Source organism: Geotrypetes seraphini, chromosome 3 (genome assembly GCF_902459505.1).
Source record: "Geotrypetes seraphini chromosome 3, aGeoSer1.1, whole genome shotgun sequence".
Taxonomy (NCBI): Eukaryota; Metazoa; Chordata; class Amphibia; order Gymnophiona; family Dermophiidae; genus Geotrypetes; species Geotrypetes seraphini.
Genome location: NC_047086.1, coordinates 319,284,726 through 319,300,677, shown reverse-complemented (window position 1 = coordinate 319,300,677; position 15,952 = coordinate 319,284,726). Strand labels below are relative to the sequence as shown.

General features: G+C 42.2%; 1 protein-coding gene across 1 annotated transcript in view; it reads left to right on the top strand.

The window, feature by feature from the left end:
* Positions 1 to 9,240, top strand: part of GZF1 (GDNF inducible zinc finger protein 1) — a 36,226-nt gene extending 26,986 nt beyond the window's left edge. The window contains exons 5-6 of the mRNA XM_033935594.1: positions 2,954 to 3,111; positions 8,124 to 9,240. Of these exons, the coding sequence (XP_033791485.1) occupies positions 2,954 to 3,111; positions 8,124 to 8,483 (518 nt within the window). The 3' untranslated portion in view covers positions 8,484 to 9,240. The remainder of the gene's footprint in view (positions 1 to 2,953; positions 3,112 to 8,123) is intronic.
* The last annotated feature ends 6,712 nt before the right edge of the window (positions 9,241 to 15,952 follow it).

Genomic DNA, 15,952 nt, shown 5'->3' with positions numbered 1-15,952 from the left:
TGTCTGCTGAGCAGTGTGGAGGCAGATGGCTTTGATTTTGGTGGCATTTAGTTTAAGTTTGTTTGTGATTGCCCAGGTGTGGATTTTTTCAATGTTGTTTGAAATTTTCTCGTCTAGGAATGTGGTTGATGCTTCTAAATGACCACCTGAGGCCAATTAAACTTTACATAAAGAGGACAGAATAAAAAGCAGGTCAGAAGATCATGTGCTCACTTTTGTTTGGATATCGGACTATGAATGACTCTGACTGGTTTGTTTTTTTCTGTATAACCGTGTGCCATCTGCACAGACAGAAATTATTTATTTTAAATCTACAGCTCTTACACCTTTAACGCCTCTAGCTAATCTAATATGAGGCAAGAGAGACTCAACAAATCGTACATATATTTATTTAAAAAATTTATTTAGAAATGTATAGCCCGCTGCATCCATAGTTCTGTGCGGGTAGCTGAGGATAACCCTGGGGAATCCCCATCAATCTGCGACAAAGAAAGTAATTTGCTGTAATGTTATCTCTACCGACTTAATAAAAATGTAGTTCAGAAAGGTGGTCCCTTTCTCAAAGTCCTTCAGCAGTTTATCTAGAGAGGGCCAGGGCACTCTCTTGAAATCTTTCTTCACATCTGGAGGCTGATTCACTTAAAGTGGTTAGTGCAGTGTCCTGAGAACCTGGGAAACTGTGTTTGATGCAGCTCCTTGTGATTCTGGGCAAGTCACATAACCCTCCATTGCCCCAGGAACAAAATAAGTACCTGTATGTAATATATAAACTGCTTTGATTGTAATCACAGAAAGGTGGTACTGTATATCAGATCTCTCCCCTTTGTAGTGCACAGTAATGTCAAATGTGTGTAATGTGTCTGTTAATTTAGTGAGTTGACACTAGGGGCTCCTTTTACGAAGCCGCGTTACCGGCTTTATCGCACGCACCTTTTTAGCGTGTGCTAGCCGAAAAACTACCACCTGCTCAAGAGGAAGCGGCTAACATGGCTTCATAAAAGGAACCCCAGGTCAATGTTCATGCAATCTAAAGAACAGCTCTTCTGCTCCTTAGCAGTGCTGATTACCTCACAAGTCCTGTGTTTCCCTAGGCGTGATTTCTCCTTATAAAGCCCACTTGGAGGAAGAAGCCTTATGAAGCAATGCTGCTGCTTCTGCTGCTGACACTTTGTGACCTTGGGCAAGTCACTTTATCATCTGTTCTCTCAGTTACCCCCTTGTAGTAAGCTCTTCTGGGAAGAGATTTATCTTACCTGAACACTTATCACATTTGTACAACACTGTGTTGTCCAAAGAGCTGTAAAAATGATTATTCACCAGTAGTCTAGAGGTGCACTGCTTTCAAAATACTGTCCAAACATCTTTTTACAGTAGTGGTTCAAGGTGAGTTATATTCAGATACAGTCGGGTTTTTTCTGTCCAGTTCATGCAGGGGTCAAAAGCTAAGGGGTCCTTTTACTAAGCCTCGCTAAAAAGTGGCCTTAGTGCACTCTTATTCAGGTCTTTCTTGCATCCTAATGCTATTTTTACCATGAAATTGGAGGATTTTCCCAATTAATGGCCATGTGCTAATGTTGTCAATTAACAAAAATTAGCACATGAGCACTTACCACCACCTATTTTATAAAGAGTAAGTACTTACATGCTAATCAGCGCACGGTAATGTGGGCTGTGCTGTCACGCCCCCCTCTGATAAAAATTCAGAAATTTTTTTGCATGTGGGTTGTACATGAACATTGGGATTTTACTTCAGAACGCCTCAGTGTGTCCCACGGAAAGTCCTATTAAGCCATGGTAATCGTGGGCTAGCACTTTACACAGCTTAGTAAAAGGACCTCTGTTTGTATCTGAGCAGTGTGATCTTGTCCAAGATCACAAGGAGAAACACTGGGATTTGAACCCTGACTCTATTAGTTCTCAGCCCACTGTTGCTATGTACTAACTAAAATAACAGATAACACAATGAAGTTAATGTTACCTGAACCAGTGTAGTTAAGCGTGCCATGTTATCTGATGCATTAACAGTTAACACACGATAGGTTCCCATGCATAAACCATAAGACTCCTTATTAAATTATCCACTCATTAATTGTTATCCTGTTCAGTGTTGTCTGTTAACATGAAAATTCCTGTGTATCGGTCGCTAAGGAACTGTGTTAACTCTTAGCACATGCTGATAGCTAACACACCTTAGTAAGTCTAATAGATGCTGGTATTGTCATATTAATATAGGGACTCTGGATCATCTGTTATATTTTTGTCCATTGATACTTAATTTCTGGAGGTCAGTTTGGGGAAAAATAAATCTTATTCTTGAGTCATCTATTCCCTTAACTTATGAAGCCATCATTTGTGGTATGTTACTGCACGTTAAGCCTACTTTGGATAAATATAAAAGCCGTCTTGATCATGACGGGAATAGCCATCCAAATGGACATACATAACTGGAAGAGCCACGACAGAATAAATTACACATTTTGGTGGGCAAATGTGTGTACCACATATAAATATGAGAGAATGAATGCGGAATGTTTGGGGTTTAGTTATTCATTTAATAAAGTGTGGAGCCCATTGAATAAATTTGTTACCTCGCAATAAGGGTCATGTATCTCCCCTTTTCTTAGATTTCCTTACAACATCCAGGGAGGGGAATGTATTTTGAGGATTAAAATTACTTAATTATAATATTGTAATCACATCATATGTCTTATTGTATTAATAACTGGGAGGAGGGTGGGAGAAAATGATTGTTTTATGTATTACTTGTGTAGTTAATAGTGCGTTTATGCAGTATTTTATGTTCAATTAATTGTATTTGCACTGTCAAAGTTTGAAAATCAATAAAGATTTAAAAAAAAAAAAAAAATTAGGCCTCTAATTGTGAAAGTAGAGCTGGCACAAAATTTTCCTTTGAAATCTGAATACAGCGAAATTGTTTCTGTTTTGGCTTTAGGTGAGCGTCCTTACTGTTGCGATCAGTGTGGGAAGCAGTTCACCCAGCTCAACGCATTGCAGCGTCATCACCGCATACATACTGGGGAGAAGCCCTTTATGTGCAGCGCGTGTGGTAGAATGTTTACTGACAAATCCACTCTACGGCGACACACTTCTGTAAGAAAACAGTTCTTTTTTTAAGATTGATTTATGCCTCAAAATGAATGTGAAGTTTGTTGATTTTGATTTTGATTTTTTTGTTCATCAGTATCTAGTTGGACTGTCTTTGAAAAAATGAACTACCAAAGGCTTCTTTTCCAGAAAATGAGAGCCATGAAATGGATAAAATTACTTGATATTAATATAAAATGAATATTGCTTGACCAAAGCATTGCATACAGTAATGGGGCACTATTTGCCTGGAAAGATGAAATGTTTTAAAGCAGCAGCGCTTATCTTTAAACTAGGCGCCAGCTCATCTCTCTAAGGCTGGGATTCACTAACCTGCCCGATCCGGGTCCGATCGGGGCAGGTCCGATGAATTCAGGAACAAAAAATATGCAGATGGGGGCGATCGGAGGAACGCCCCCCATCTGCCTGCACGGATCGCTCTATAGCTCTGTAGATGGTCTGCACATGCCCGTCTGAGATGCAACCTTTTTTTTTTAACTTGAAAACTTTTTTGTTAGTTTTTAGCCCTGCGAACCCGTGGTTTTAACCCGCTGGGCGGTGAAGGGCAGGAGAATGGCAATGCAGCAGGAGAGATTCGGGGAAGATTGAGGCAGAGCAGGGCAGCATTCGGGGCAAGCAGGCAGGAGAGATGGCAGGACAGAGAGCAGGGCTTCCAGTCGTAAAGAGGTTTCCGACTGGTCCCCAGCAGTTGCTTCTTCAGGTGATCGGCCAGCCCAGTCGAATCGGAAATTTGGTGTTGTGAATTGTGTCCCAGCCTACTTTGCATGCGTTTCACCTCATTTGCGTGCACGGATTCAAAGCGGATCGCAGGAGAGGTAAGTGAATCAGGCCAGATGGAAATTTGATAGTAAAGGGGTCGCAAACCGATCGATACATGATCGGTTTGCTTTGTGAATTTAGCCCTAAATGTATTAGGAGGTTTCCAAACTTATTGGAAAATCCTTTCCTCTCAAAGCAGCTAAAGAATATGCATTAGCTTTGACTGCATGTTTACTTCTAGCCAGGTTAAACAGGAGTTCTCAGTGAGGCAGATGATTTAAGGGGGGAATCCATCAAACAGCGTTATAGCCTTAATTCACCTTAACACACATTAAAGGAATTAGCGTGCACTAAGGGGGAAATTCTATAACCAGCGTCTAAACTTAGGCGCCCTGCCGATGCCTAAGTTAATTGAAAAACGCTGTCAGAAACGGCAAAAAATGGCAGTGTTGAAGCACCTACCGAAGCCTAATAAAAGGCGACTGGAATTGTGGCTAAGTAGCCGCTTTAGGCTGTGAAATGCCAAAGTAGGCGTGGCCAACGCCGGAAGTGGCATTTCACAGCCTAAAGCGGCTGACTAGCTGCGATTCACAACAAGATAGGTGGCTAAAATGTAGGCTCAGAAAACTCTGGCCTACATTTCAGCCACCTAGCTATGCCACTGCGGGATCCTAAAGTCAGGCTGTAGCAGCCATAAGCTGATCACGGCAGGGGAAGTTATCCTGATCAGATGAGCCGTCAGTGTTCCCCAAAGTTTTCCTGGCCTACATTTCAGCCGCCTATCTTGACTGAATTTAGGCACGATTCTGTAACCGGCGCTGTCGTGTGATTGACACACAATCGGCAGCCGCTTTATAGATGACCACTGACATCAGCGCCGGTTACAGAATCTGTCCCTAAAGGCCTGATTCTATAAATTGTGCCTAGCAACGCCTAATGTCTGGGTACCATTTGGTACAATTGTCAGTCAACCACTAGGCGTCATTTATAGAATTGCGCCTAACTCAGTTAGATGCTGGTATGCGTCATAATGTTAGGCGCCAATATATCAGGCCAAGTTTTTCCTGGCCTATTTTACCAGCGCCAAACATAGATGCATGAGTCATATCACACCTATTCACCCCAATCATGCCTATTTTTTTGGCTAGGTACCACACTGATTCTTGCACAAAACATTAATTGATTAATTTTAAAATTGGCTTTTAATGGTGTTTTCAATTATCACACCATTTAAGCCAATTAAAAAAAATAACTTCTGTGTGGAAATTGGCTAGGTGCCACTTATACACTTCCCCCTCCCCATTCGCGGTTTCAGTAATCGCAACTTCACATATTCGTGATTTTTAGGGGAGGGGGAAAAAAGAAAAAAAAAATCATCCTTAAGTCTTCCCCCTGGCATCCCGGCCTTACCTGGTGGTCTAGCAGGCTTTCGGGGCAGGAGCGATCTTACTACGCTCCTGCCCTGTGCAGATCGCCATTAGGAAATAGCTGTAGGGAGTTCCCGTCGTAGTCTCGAGAGACTACGGGAACTCACAGCAACCATTTCCTAATGGCGATCTGTCCAAAAATTTAATATTCAAATACGAAATTTATTTGTCAAATTGGATGCATGAATTATGACACTCATACACACTTCCAGACCAAAGCATGAATACATTGTCGATATAATGCCATGTGCAAAAGATTTCATTATGAAAAAGGGAACATTCAATCTACTCTTGTTCAAATTTGGTCTTAAAAAGATTTGCCACTGAGGATGCAAATGTTACACCCATGGCCACACCACTTTGCTGCAAAAAGAATTGTCCATCAAACATGAAAAAATTCTCCTGCATGGCATCCTTTGCTGATGAATTTTGTGGGAATTTCATGAGGCTAAACACATCCATCCAAAACTTCTTTGATGACTAATAAAGTTTCATCCTGAGGTATGGTTGTGTGCAAAGATATGATGTCCAAAGTGACAATCAAAAATCTGTTATCTGACCAATGTATGTCATTTAATAAATATAGAAAAATCTAATCTAATATTTGTTTGTCGCACAAACCTAATCAGGCTCTAGGCGACTTGTAAGAGAAGAAGGGTAGCTGGGTCATGTAGGAGGGGCGGGGAAAGAGAAGGGGGAGGGGAAGAAGAGCCTAGTCATACTAAATAAAAAATGACCTGTGTCTCGTATATATAATGCAGATTTTGCAACCTCATCTGGCTTGTCTACAGAGAGATAAGTGTTTCAAACTGCCACTGTATCCAACTCTGCTCTCGCAGGATCTGGACCACTTTGGGCTTACAGCATGGCTCTTGAGTGCACAGAGGTGGTTATTGCTATCCTCCTTAGATCTAAGAAACCAGCATCTTTTGCGGCCTATGCTAAGACTTTGGAGATGTTTCGGTGCTGGTGTGCTAAGGAGAATGTGGAGCCAGTGAAGGCTCCGATGTCACTGATCCTAGCATTTCTCCAGGATGATCTCGAGAAGGGTTTAGCTGTTGGCTCCCTCAAAGTACAAGTGGCAAAACTCTTGTGTTTCAGGACTTGGGTAGAAAAGGTTTCCTGGGCTTCTCATCCAGATGTCATGAAATTTTTGAAAGGAACATTGTGGTTGCATCCTCCTCTGTGATAGCTGTTCCCGTCATGGAATCTTAACTTGGTTTTACAGGCAATCAGGCTCCATATGAGCCTTTGTGAGAGGTGTTTCTGATGGATATTGCCATTAAGACATTTTTTTTTCTAGTAGTTGTCACTCCATCAAGAAGGGTTTGAGAGCTACAAGCTCTGTTATGCAGAAGGTCTTTCCTCAGGTTTATGGAGGTAGGAGTCTCCCTCTGCATGGTCCCTTCCTTTCTGCCAAAAGTGGTCTCGCGCCGCCTTCCACGTAACTCAGGAAGTCTGACTACCCACTTTCCTTGCCATGGGTTCGAAGTAAAATAAAAAGGCAAAGTTTTGCCGTTGCTGGATATACGCAGAGGAGTTCTCCATTACCTAGAGGTGACAAATGATTTTTGCCTCTCAGATCATCTTTTTGTGGCAACAAGCCCTCTAAGGCTTGTATTTCCAGGTGGATTCATTCAGCTTCAGCATATAATGGATTTGGTAAGCAACCACCGATTGCTTTGAGAGCACACACTAAGGGGTGTGGCTTCTTCATGGGCAAAGACCCCTGGCAGTGTGTCCCAAGGACATTTGTAGGGCGGCTACATGTCCCCCTTTCATACTTTAATAAAATTTTACAGAGTGGAGGAGGCAGCAAGAAAGAACACTGTTTTGGGGTCCTCGGAGCTTGCAGGAGGCTCATCTGCCCCATCCTAGACTCAGAGGACTGCTTTGGTACGTCCCACTGGTTCAAGACTCATATGACCTATGCACTAGAAGGGAAGATTAGGTTCTCACCTTGATAATTTTCTTTCTAGTAGAAAGGCATAGGAGTCTTGAATGCCCACCCTGTCAGTTTTCAATAAGCCTGCTTGCTTGCTTGCTAGCTCAGACAAGTATGTATTTCCAGATGTTGGTGTCTGTTGTCAGACAAATCTGGAATACTGATTTATCTCTCTGTTTCAATGAGAAAAGTGAGAGACTTGAGAGCTACATAAGTGTTGGTGCTGGTTGCACTCGGGTAAGTGGCTTGTTCATTTCCTTCTTGTTTTCAGTTATGATTATGTTGGCATTGATTTATTTATTTTTGCCTTTGTCTTGTTGCAGAGCAGAACTGAAATGGCTTGGTTGGGGAGTACCCCGTATCCTGCCTCTTTATTTCTCCTCTTATAGGAATTGTCAACTGCTTTGATATGAACTGAGGAGCTTGGGCAAAGCCCAGACAGGCAGGAGGTGGAGCCAAAAAGTAGATGATGCCTTCTACAAACTCTTGAGTAAAGAAGAATAACTCGTTCAAGACTCATTCCTTTCTACTAGAAAGAAGATTATTGGGGTAAGAACCTAATCTTCCCTTACTTGAGTTTCAGTATATTTTTGAAACCGTTTCATGGTAATCTTATTATTTATTTTTAATTTGTTGATTTTGAGTTTACCTCACTCATTATATTTGTTTATATTTGATCTTTTTACTACTATTATGCTGTTTAAAAAATTGTAAGTTTTATGTCGAATTGTGCTGGCTATACTCTGCCTTGGGTAAATCTCTTCATAAAGGCGGTTAGGAAATCCAAATAAATAAATATCATATTTTAATCTGAAGCTATAAAACTGTTTTAACAATAAAATGAAAACTCTTTTTTACTGTTACAGACCCATGACAAAAATACACCATGGAAATCTTTTCTTGTTGTTGTGGATGGAGGGTCTAAAGCTGATGAAGGGCAGAAGTCACTGGAGCTTCATGACGAGGACTGTGATAGATCTCCTAAACCATCTGAAAAGTTGTCACCTTTTCCTGAAAATGGCCACTATGAAAGCTTGACTACTGTACCAGAGAATATAGCTGCGATGGATGAAAACCATTCAAATGCTATAACAGACTGCAAATCAGATGATGCTGAAATTCCTCAAGAAGTCTTCATAGCTACCACTTTAAGTGATCTTGCAGTATTGCATACACAGACAGATTCTATTCAACCCCAACTTCAAGCCATAGTGAACATGGAATAATTTATTAATCTACTATATAAATCTAGCCTAGAATATCTAATTCGAGTATTGCCTGTGCAAGGCTGTTTACAACCTTGCAACACATCGGCGAAGTCCAGGGACTATCAAGTGACCTAATTATCTTTTACTGTTCTGTTGTGATCATACTGGCCTCCATTCCTGATAGGATTCCTCCTGTTATATGTTGCCTTTGATAAAAGTTGCATATGCTAAAGGATTTGGTCCAGAGCAGGCAGTAGCAATCACTTTTATTGCTGTCAGCATCAGAAAGGAGATATAGGCAGTGTTTGCAGAATGCTTCTTTTAAGTCACTTAGGAACTGTGTTCATCCATTTCTAAAATTTCTTTCTTTGTGATGTCGGTCACTGCATCAAAACAGTTAATGGTTGGTGTTCTGGATTTTTTTTTTAACCTAATGTATTACTTAACATTCTGTTCAAATGTTGATGACTTTTACAGTATACCATGGAAGCTGTTGGTTTCTAGAAACTTAAGATGGACAATCTTGTGTTATTATTCTTTGAATCTGACATAGTTTGTCAGAGTCATCAAAAGATTACCAAAATACTTGGTAGACATAAATTGTGAACACGAGACTTTATTTTTGTGTTTTGTGAATCGTGAGGCCTTCCCTTTGAAGCAACTACATAAAGTTTCTCTAATGATCTTTTCATGTTTCCTTTCTTGTTTTACCTAATATTTTATTTCTTATTTCAACACTTTTTTTTGGGAATAAAACGCATGTAACTTTTTAATATTATTATTGCCTTGCTGTTTTTGAAAACCTCTTTTCCCATGTTTACTCTGTTACTGTCCTGCATGTATTTCTATGACAATCATGGCTAATTAGAAGTTTCTGAGACCTTTACATAAGAACATAAGAATATCCTTACTGGGTCAGACCAACGGTCCATCAAGCCCAGTAATCCATTCTCACGGTGGCCAATCCAAGTCACTAGTACCTGGTCAAAACCCAAAGAGTAGCAATATTCCATGCTACTGATCCAGGGCAAGCAGTGGCTTCTCCCATGTCTTTCTCAATAACTTCTCAATAACTTTAAACACCATCTCCACTGGAACAAGAGAAAGATCAAAGCAGATCTAATGGAAAATGAAAAAGATCTAATGGAAATTAGAATGATTGTGTTAACTACTACTAGTGGAATTATTTTAAAACAACCTTGACTGGAACTGCTGTTTCATTAGAATTGATAAGATTGACTATTGTATTTATTAGATTTCTAGAATAATTCAGATCCTTAATATACGCTTTTTCTCATCTTCTTGTCAAAACTAATTGGTCATTGTTAAATAAGTTTGGGCATTTCTATTTGGCAAAGCCGTTATGAATCAGGAGGTGTAACCTTCAAAATGGATTGAATAGTGGTCAAGTGAATTAATCTTTTCAAATGTTTTTGTGGTGTTTTTTCATTTCTATACTTATATTGAATTATTTTGTCCTAGATTGTGATGTAAACCAGTGTTTCTCAACTGCGGTATGCATACCTTAGGGGGTACGTGAGCCACCTGTTGGGGGTACACGGGCTGACCGCCACTTGGGATCTCTCCCTGCCTGCCCCCTGCTGAAGCTGCCGCTGATTCCTCCCTGCCACCCGATACGCTACATCCACATCCCCCCCAGTCCGCCGCCACACCCGCCTCCTCCATCCAATCATCTCCTACCACAACTCTGGGCAAGGAAGGGCCAAGCAAGTGCAACAATTGCATGCCGCTGGCCCACAAGCCTCCCCACCCCCGATGTCAGCGAGAAAGTTCTGGGCCAGCCAAGCAGTGATTTGGTACAAACTGCAGGAGGAACTACAGCCACTGGAGAAGGAGGCGGAGTTGAAGAATGTAAATTTCATCGTTCTGCAACACAACTCACAAGCAGAGGGATATTACCTATGGTCAGCATCTACCAGAAAAGGTTATCGAGAAACAAGGACCCAAACCCATACTGAAGGTAATTCTAGACACTACCAACAGACCTTTTAGGAGTCTCTTCTGTTTTAGCATAAAAGGTCAAAAATGTGCCTATATTTTAGGAGTGGTCACTGACAGCAGTCAGAGTTGGTATAGATGCTTGCACCTTGATTGATAGAAGATAAGAATTGCCATCTCCGGATCAGACCCTGGGTCCATCAAGTCCGGTGATCCGCACACACGGAGGCCCCACCAGGTGTGTGTGGCGCAGTGGTTGGAGCTACAGCCTCAGCACCCTGGGGTTGTGGGTTCAAACCCCACGCTACTCCTTGTGACCCTGGGCAAGTCACTCAGTCCTCCATAGCCCCAGGTACGTTAGCTAGATTGTGAGCCCACCGGGACAGAGAGGGAAAATGCTTGAGTACCTGATTGTAAAACCGCTTAGATAACCTTGATAGGCGGTATATAAAATCCTAATAAAACTTGAAACTTGTACACTGGCATAGTTTTAGTCCCCATATCACTGTATGCTTCTCAAGGGAGATGTGCATCTAATTTACCCTTACCCATATCACTCTATGCCACTCTTAAGGAGATGTGCATCTAGTTTGCCCTTAACTCCTAGAACGGTGGATTCTGCAATTACTTCCTCTGGGAGAGCATTCCAGGTGTCCACCACTCGCTGCTTGAAACAGAACTTCCTGATATTCGTCCTGGACCTGTCCCCCCTCAGCTTCAGTCTATGTCCTCTTCTCCGTGTCACATTGGACATTGTAAATAACTGCTTTCCCTGCTCCATTTTTTTTGAATCCTTTCAGTATTTTGAAAGTCTCGATCAGATCCCCTCGCAGTCTCCTCAAGGGAGAACCCCAGTCTTCTAAGTTGTTCCTCGTAGTCCAGGTTCTCCATACCTTTCACTAGCTTCGTTGCTCGTCGCTGCACCCTCTTTAGCCGTTTTATATCCTTCTTTAGGTATGGAGACCAATGCTGGTCGCAGTATTCCAGGTGCGGTCCGACCATGGCTCTGTAGAGCGGTATTATAACTTTCTCTGATCTACTCGTAATTTCCTTCCTTATCATGCCTAGCATTCTATTTGCTTTCTTCGCTGCCACCGCACATTGCGCCGATGGTTTCAGAGTCCTATCTATTAGTACACCCAGGTCCTTTTCCTGTTCGGTCTTTCCCAGAGTTACACCTGACATACTATACTTGTGATCTTTATTTTTTCTGCCTAAATGCATCACTTTGCATTTTTCCACATTAAAATTCATCTGTCATTTATCTGCCCACTTCTCCAATTGATTCAAGTCGCTCTGGAGTTCCTCACTGTCCTTCTGCAATCTGATTGCCCGGCATAGCTTTATGTCGTCTGCAAACTTGATGATTTCACTGGATGTTCCTTCTTCCAGGTCATTTATGAAAATATTAAATAAGATAGGTCCAAGAACTGAGCCCTGGGGTACACCGCTAGTCACTTTTTCCCATTCTGAGAACTTCCCATTTATGCCCACTCTCTGTTTTCTGTTCTTTAGCCATTTGCCTATCCATCTTAGTATATCTCCCTCTATTCCATGGCCTTGTAATTTCCTGAGAAGTCTTACATGTGGAACCTTGTCGAACACTTTCTGGAAGTCCAAGTATACAATAACCACCGTTTCTCCACTATCATTTGTCTGTTCACTGTCTCAAAAAATTGAAGTAGGTTCGTCAAACATGATTTCCCTTTCCTGAACCCATGTTGACTGGCTCTTATCAGGTCGTGTGTGTCTAGGTGCCGGACTATGCTATCTTTGATCAGCGCCTCAACCATCTTTCCAGGGACAGACGTGACTCACAGGTCTGTAGTTGCCTGGCACTCCTCTTGATCCTTTTTTAAATATCGGTGTGATGTTCACTATCTTCCAGTCGTCTGGTATCTGTCCCGTTTTAATTGACAGGTTGGCAAGTTTTTGCAATAGTTCTCTGATTTCAAATTTCAGTTCTTTTAGGACTCTCGGATGAATTCCATCCGGTCCAGGAGATTTATCACTTTTAAGTTTGTCGATCTGGTGGTAAATCTGGTCCAAGTCCACTTCTACTGTGGTGAGACTGTCCTGTATGACTCCCTTGAACACTTTCACTGTGTCAGGTATAGATGTGGTGTCTTCCTTTGTAAAGACAGACGCAAAGAAGGAATTCAGTCTGTCTGCAATTTGTTTGTCATCCTTGACACACCTTTTTCCTCCCAGGTCATCCAGCGGTCCCACCGCCTCCCGGGTTTTTTCCCTTTTAGGGAAAGGGCTTGAAATTTTTGGCCTCTCACGCTTTCTCCTTTTAGACCTTTTTGGCAACCCTCACCGCTTTGTGACATTTTTTCTGATCATCTCTATGTTCCAAGCTTCGGATGTTTTTGTGCGTTTCCACGTCTTAAAGGAGTCCTTCTTTTCATTTATGGCTTCCTTCACCTCTTTGGTAAGCCACGCCGGCTCTCTTTCTTTGATTTTCTTTACTTTGGACATCTGCAAAATGTAGAGGCTTTGTGCTTCCGTGATAGTATTTTTCAATAGGGACCATGCCTGTTCCACCGTTAAGACTTTGCCCATCTTTTTCTTGATCCGTTTTTTCACCATGGCTCTCATGCTGTCGTATCTTCCCTTTTTAAAGTTTAAAGTCATGGTTAAGGTTTTGGTACCTTTCCCTTTCCCGACATCAAGTTTGAAGTTGATCAGGTTGTGATCGCTCGTCCCCATACTGTATACAGTGGTACCTTTGATTACGAGCATAATCCGTTCCAGGAGCATGCTCGTAATCCAAAATGCTCGTTTATCAAAGCGAGTTTCCCCATAGGAAATAATGGAAACTCGCTTTGATGCGTTCCCCCCCGAGAACCAGCATTGCTCCCCTTGAAGGCCCCCCTGCGATCCGGCACCCCCCTCGACGCGATTGGGCACCCCCCCATGTGATCTGGCATCCCCCTGCCATGATCCGGCACCCCCCCCCCCGACGTGATTGGGCACCCCCTCAACATGATTGGGCACCCCCCCGCCGCTTTTTACCCTCATCTGGGCCCCGAAGATCGGCCTCCTCGTCTGCTGGGCCTTGAACATCTGCGCATGCTCAAGGCCCAGCAGACGAGGAGGCCGATCTTCAGGGTGCCCAGATGAGGGTAAGAAGCGGCGGGGGGATGCCTAATCATGTTGGGGTGACGGATCGTGGCGGGGGTGCCCAATCACGTCGGGGGGGGGTGCTGGATCATGGCAGGGAGATGCCAGATCGCGTGGGGGGTGCCCAATCGCATCGAGGGGGGTGCCGGATCGCGGGGGGAGGGTGCCGGATTGCGGGGGGGGGGGGGGCGCTCATAAATCGAGCCATGCTCGGTTTCCGAGGCACCGATTTTGCAAATGTGTTGCTCATCTTGCAAAACACTCGCAAACTGGTGCACTCGTAAACTGTATATGCAAATATGCACTACCCACATTCTGCCCAAACACCACCCACATTCTGCCCAAACACCACCCATATGACTATCCCGTTCCAAAGTACATGTTATTGAATCTAAGTGCAATTTACAAACATACGGCCATGGAAGACATCTGGTGGAAATAGCAGAAGCTGAAGTTCTATATTGAATATATTGTTTGCTGAGTGTGTAATATAAATTCTACAGTCATTCCTGACAGGAAGATCATTTTATGTCTTGCAATGAACAATGTGATTTGGTTTTTTTAGAGTCTCTCAAGGATCTCTGTTGTCCTCCTACTGTTCAACTTATTTCTTAACCCTTTGGCTTTACTGGTACAGAAATTAGGACTGTTACTCCAGCTAGTTACTTTTGAAACTAATTAAAGTTGCAAGCTAATTAAATGAATATCATTTAAAAAATTAAAACAATTAAAATCAAAGACATGGATAACCAACATCGGTTCAGTCCCATTTCTCAAACTAAATTTTTGGATAAAATTTGATGCTGCTTAGTAGCTATTACTTAGGCCGGTATTACCTCTGATATCCCAGAGCTACTTTGTTGGATAATTCTTCAGTGCATAAACTTGTTCGTGCTTTAGTCATGAGTAGACTGAACTGTGCTAATTCTCTTTTCAATCGCTTGCCACAATACATAATTAAGACTTTGATCCATTCAAAACTTAGCTATTAGAGTTATCACAAGTGCTAAGTGATTTGATAGGACACCTCCACTTTTGAATGAAATTCAGTGGCTGCCATGTAGGTTTAGGATTCAATTTAAACTGCTGGTGTTGACTCGCAAAGTATTTTGTTTTCTGGACAGCCACAATATTTGGAGATTTTACTTATCCCATACTATCCCTCATGGTCATTAAGATATCAGAATCACTTAGTTATATCTCCATGATCTAGAGCTGGGGTAGGCACTTCCAGTACTCGAGAGCCACTGGCAGGTTAGGTTTTCAAGATGTCCACAATAAATATGCATGAGATAGATTTGCATCTCAAGGAGGCAGTGCATGCAAATCTATCTCATATATATTCATTGTGGATATCCTGAAAATCTGACCTGCCTGTGGCTCTTCAGGACTGGATTTGCCTACCCCTGATCCTAGAGCAAGAGTAGATGTATTTTTTAATTTGGCTCCAGCTTTATGGAACTCCCTCCCAGTTGATCTTTGATTGGAGACAAATCTTCAGAATTCAAGAACTTAAAAACATATTATTTTACATTAGTTTTTTTGGGTTCTCAGATTAATGGATTTAGAGAGGCATTTTCAGAAAGACTTCCACATTAGAATTGGGATGTCCTGCTCATAACGTCCTTCCCAAAAAAGCCCATCTCACAAACATTTTTGAACAGGAAATAGTTTCATGTTTGATACTATGTAAACATCCAGAAATAACCAGCCATTTTACCAAGTGAAATATCCAAATTATATGAAACCCAAAAATCCAGTGACTAAGACATCTGTGTGACAGCAGCTTTACAGAAATAGCCACACAGACATCCTTGCAGAGCAGAGGGATAACCTAGTGGTCAATGCAGTAGACTGTAAACCAAGGCAACCAGATTCATATACTCCTACAATACTTTTAAATGCTGAGCCTTCCAGGAACAAGGAAATACCAATAGCCTTCAGGTGTCATAAATATTTAGGTTCAGTAAGAATTGTCTGTTTCTGGAGGACATAAAGGAGGAAAAAAAGAACTGAAGTGGGAATTGAACTAGGATTTCCTGGTTTACAGCCTACTGCACTGTCCACTAGGGCCGCTCAGACCTTTCTACTTTGTTCAGAATGCCTATAATTATACCTGATGCTGTCATAGAGCCTGGTATTCCTTTAGGGTTTCACTTTTAAGAACATAAGGGGAAAGCAACACCTGGGGAATTCGTGAAGGGACATGCTTTAATCCAGTGTCTCGCAAACTTTTTTGAGCCGGGACATACTAAACCTAATGTCCCCAACTCGAGACACGTGGAAGTGCATTGGTGTGATGACATCAGCGCGCTGACATAAGTGCATGCCCAAAGGCCCATCAAATGGGCCTTGAGCTGAGAGGACTTGCATTGTAGAGAAGGGCCAGCATCGGGAGAATG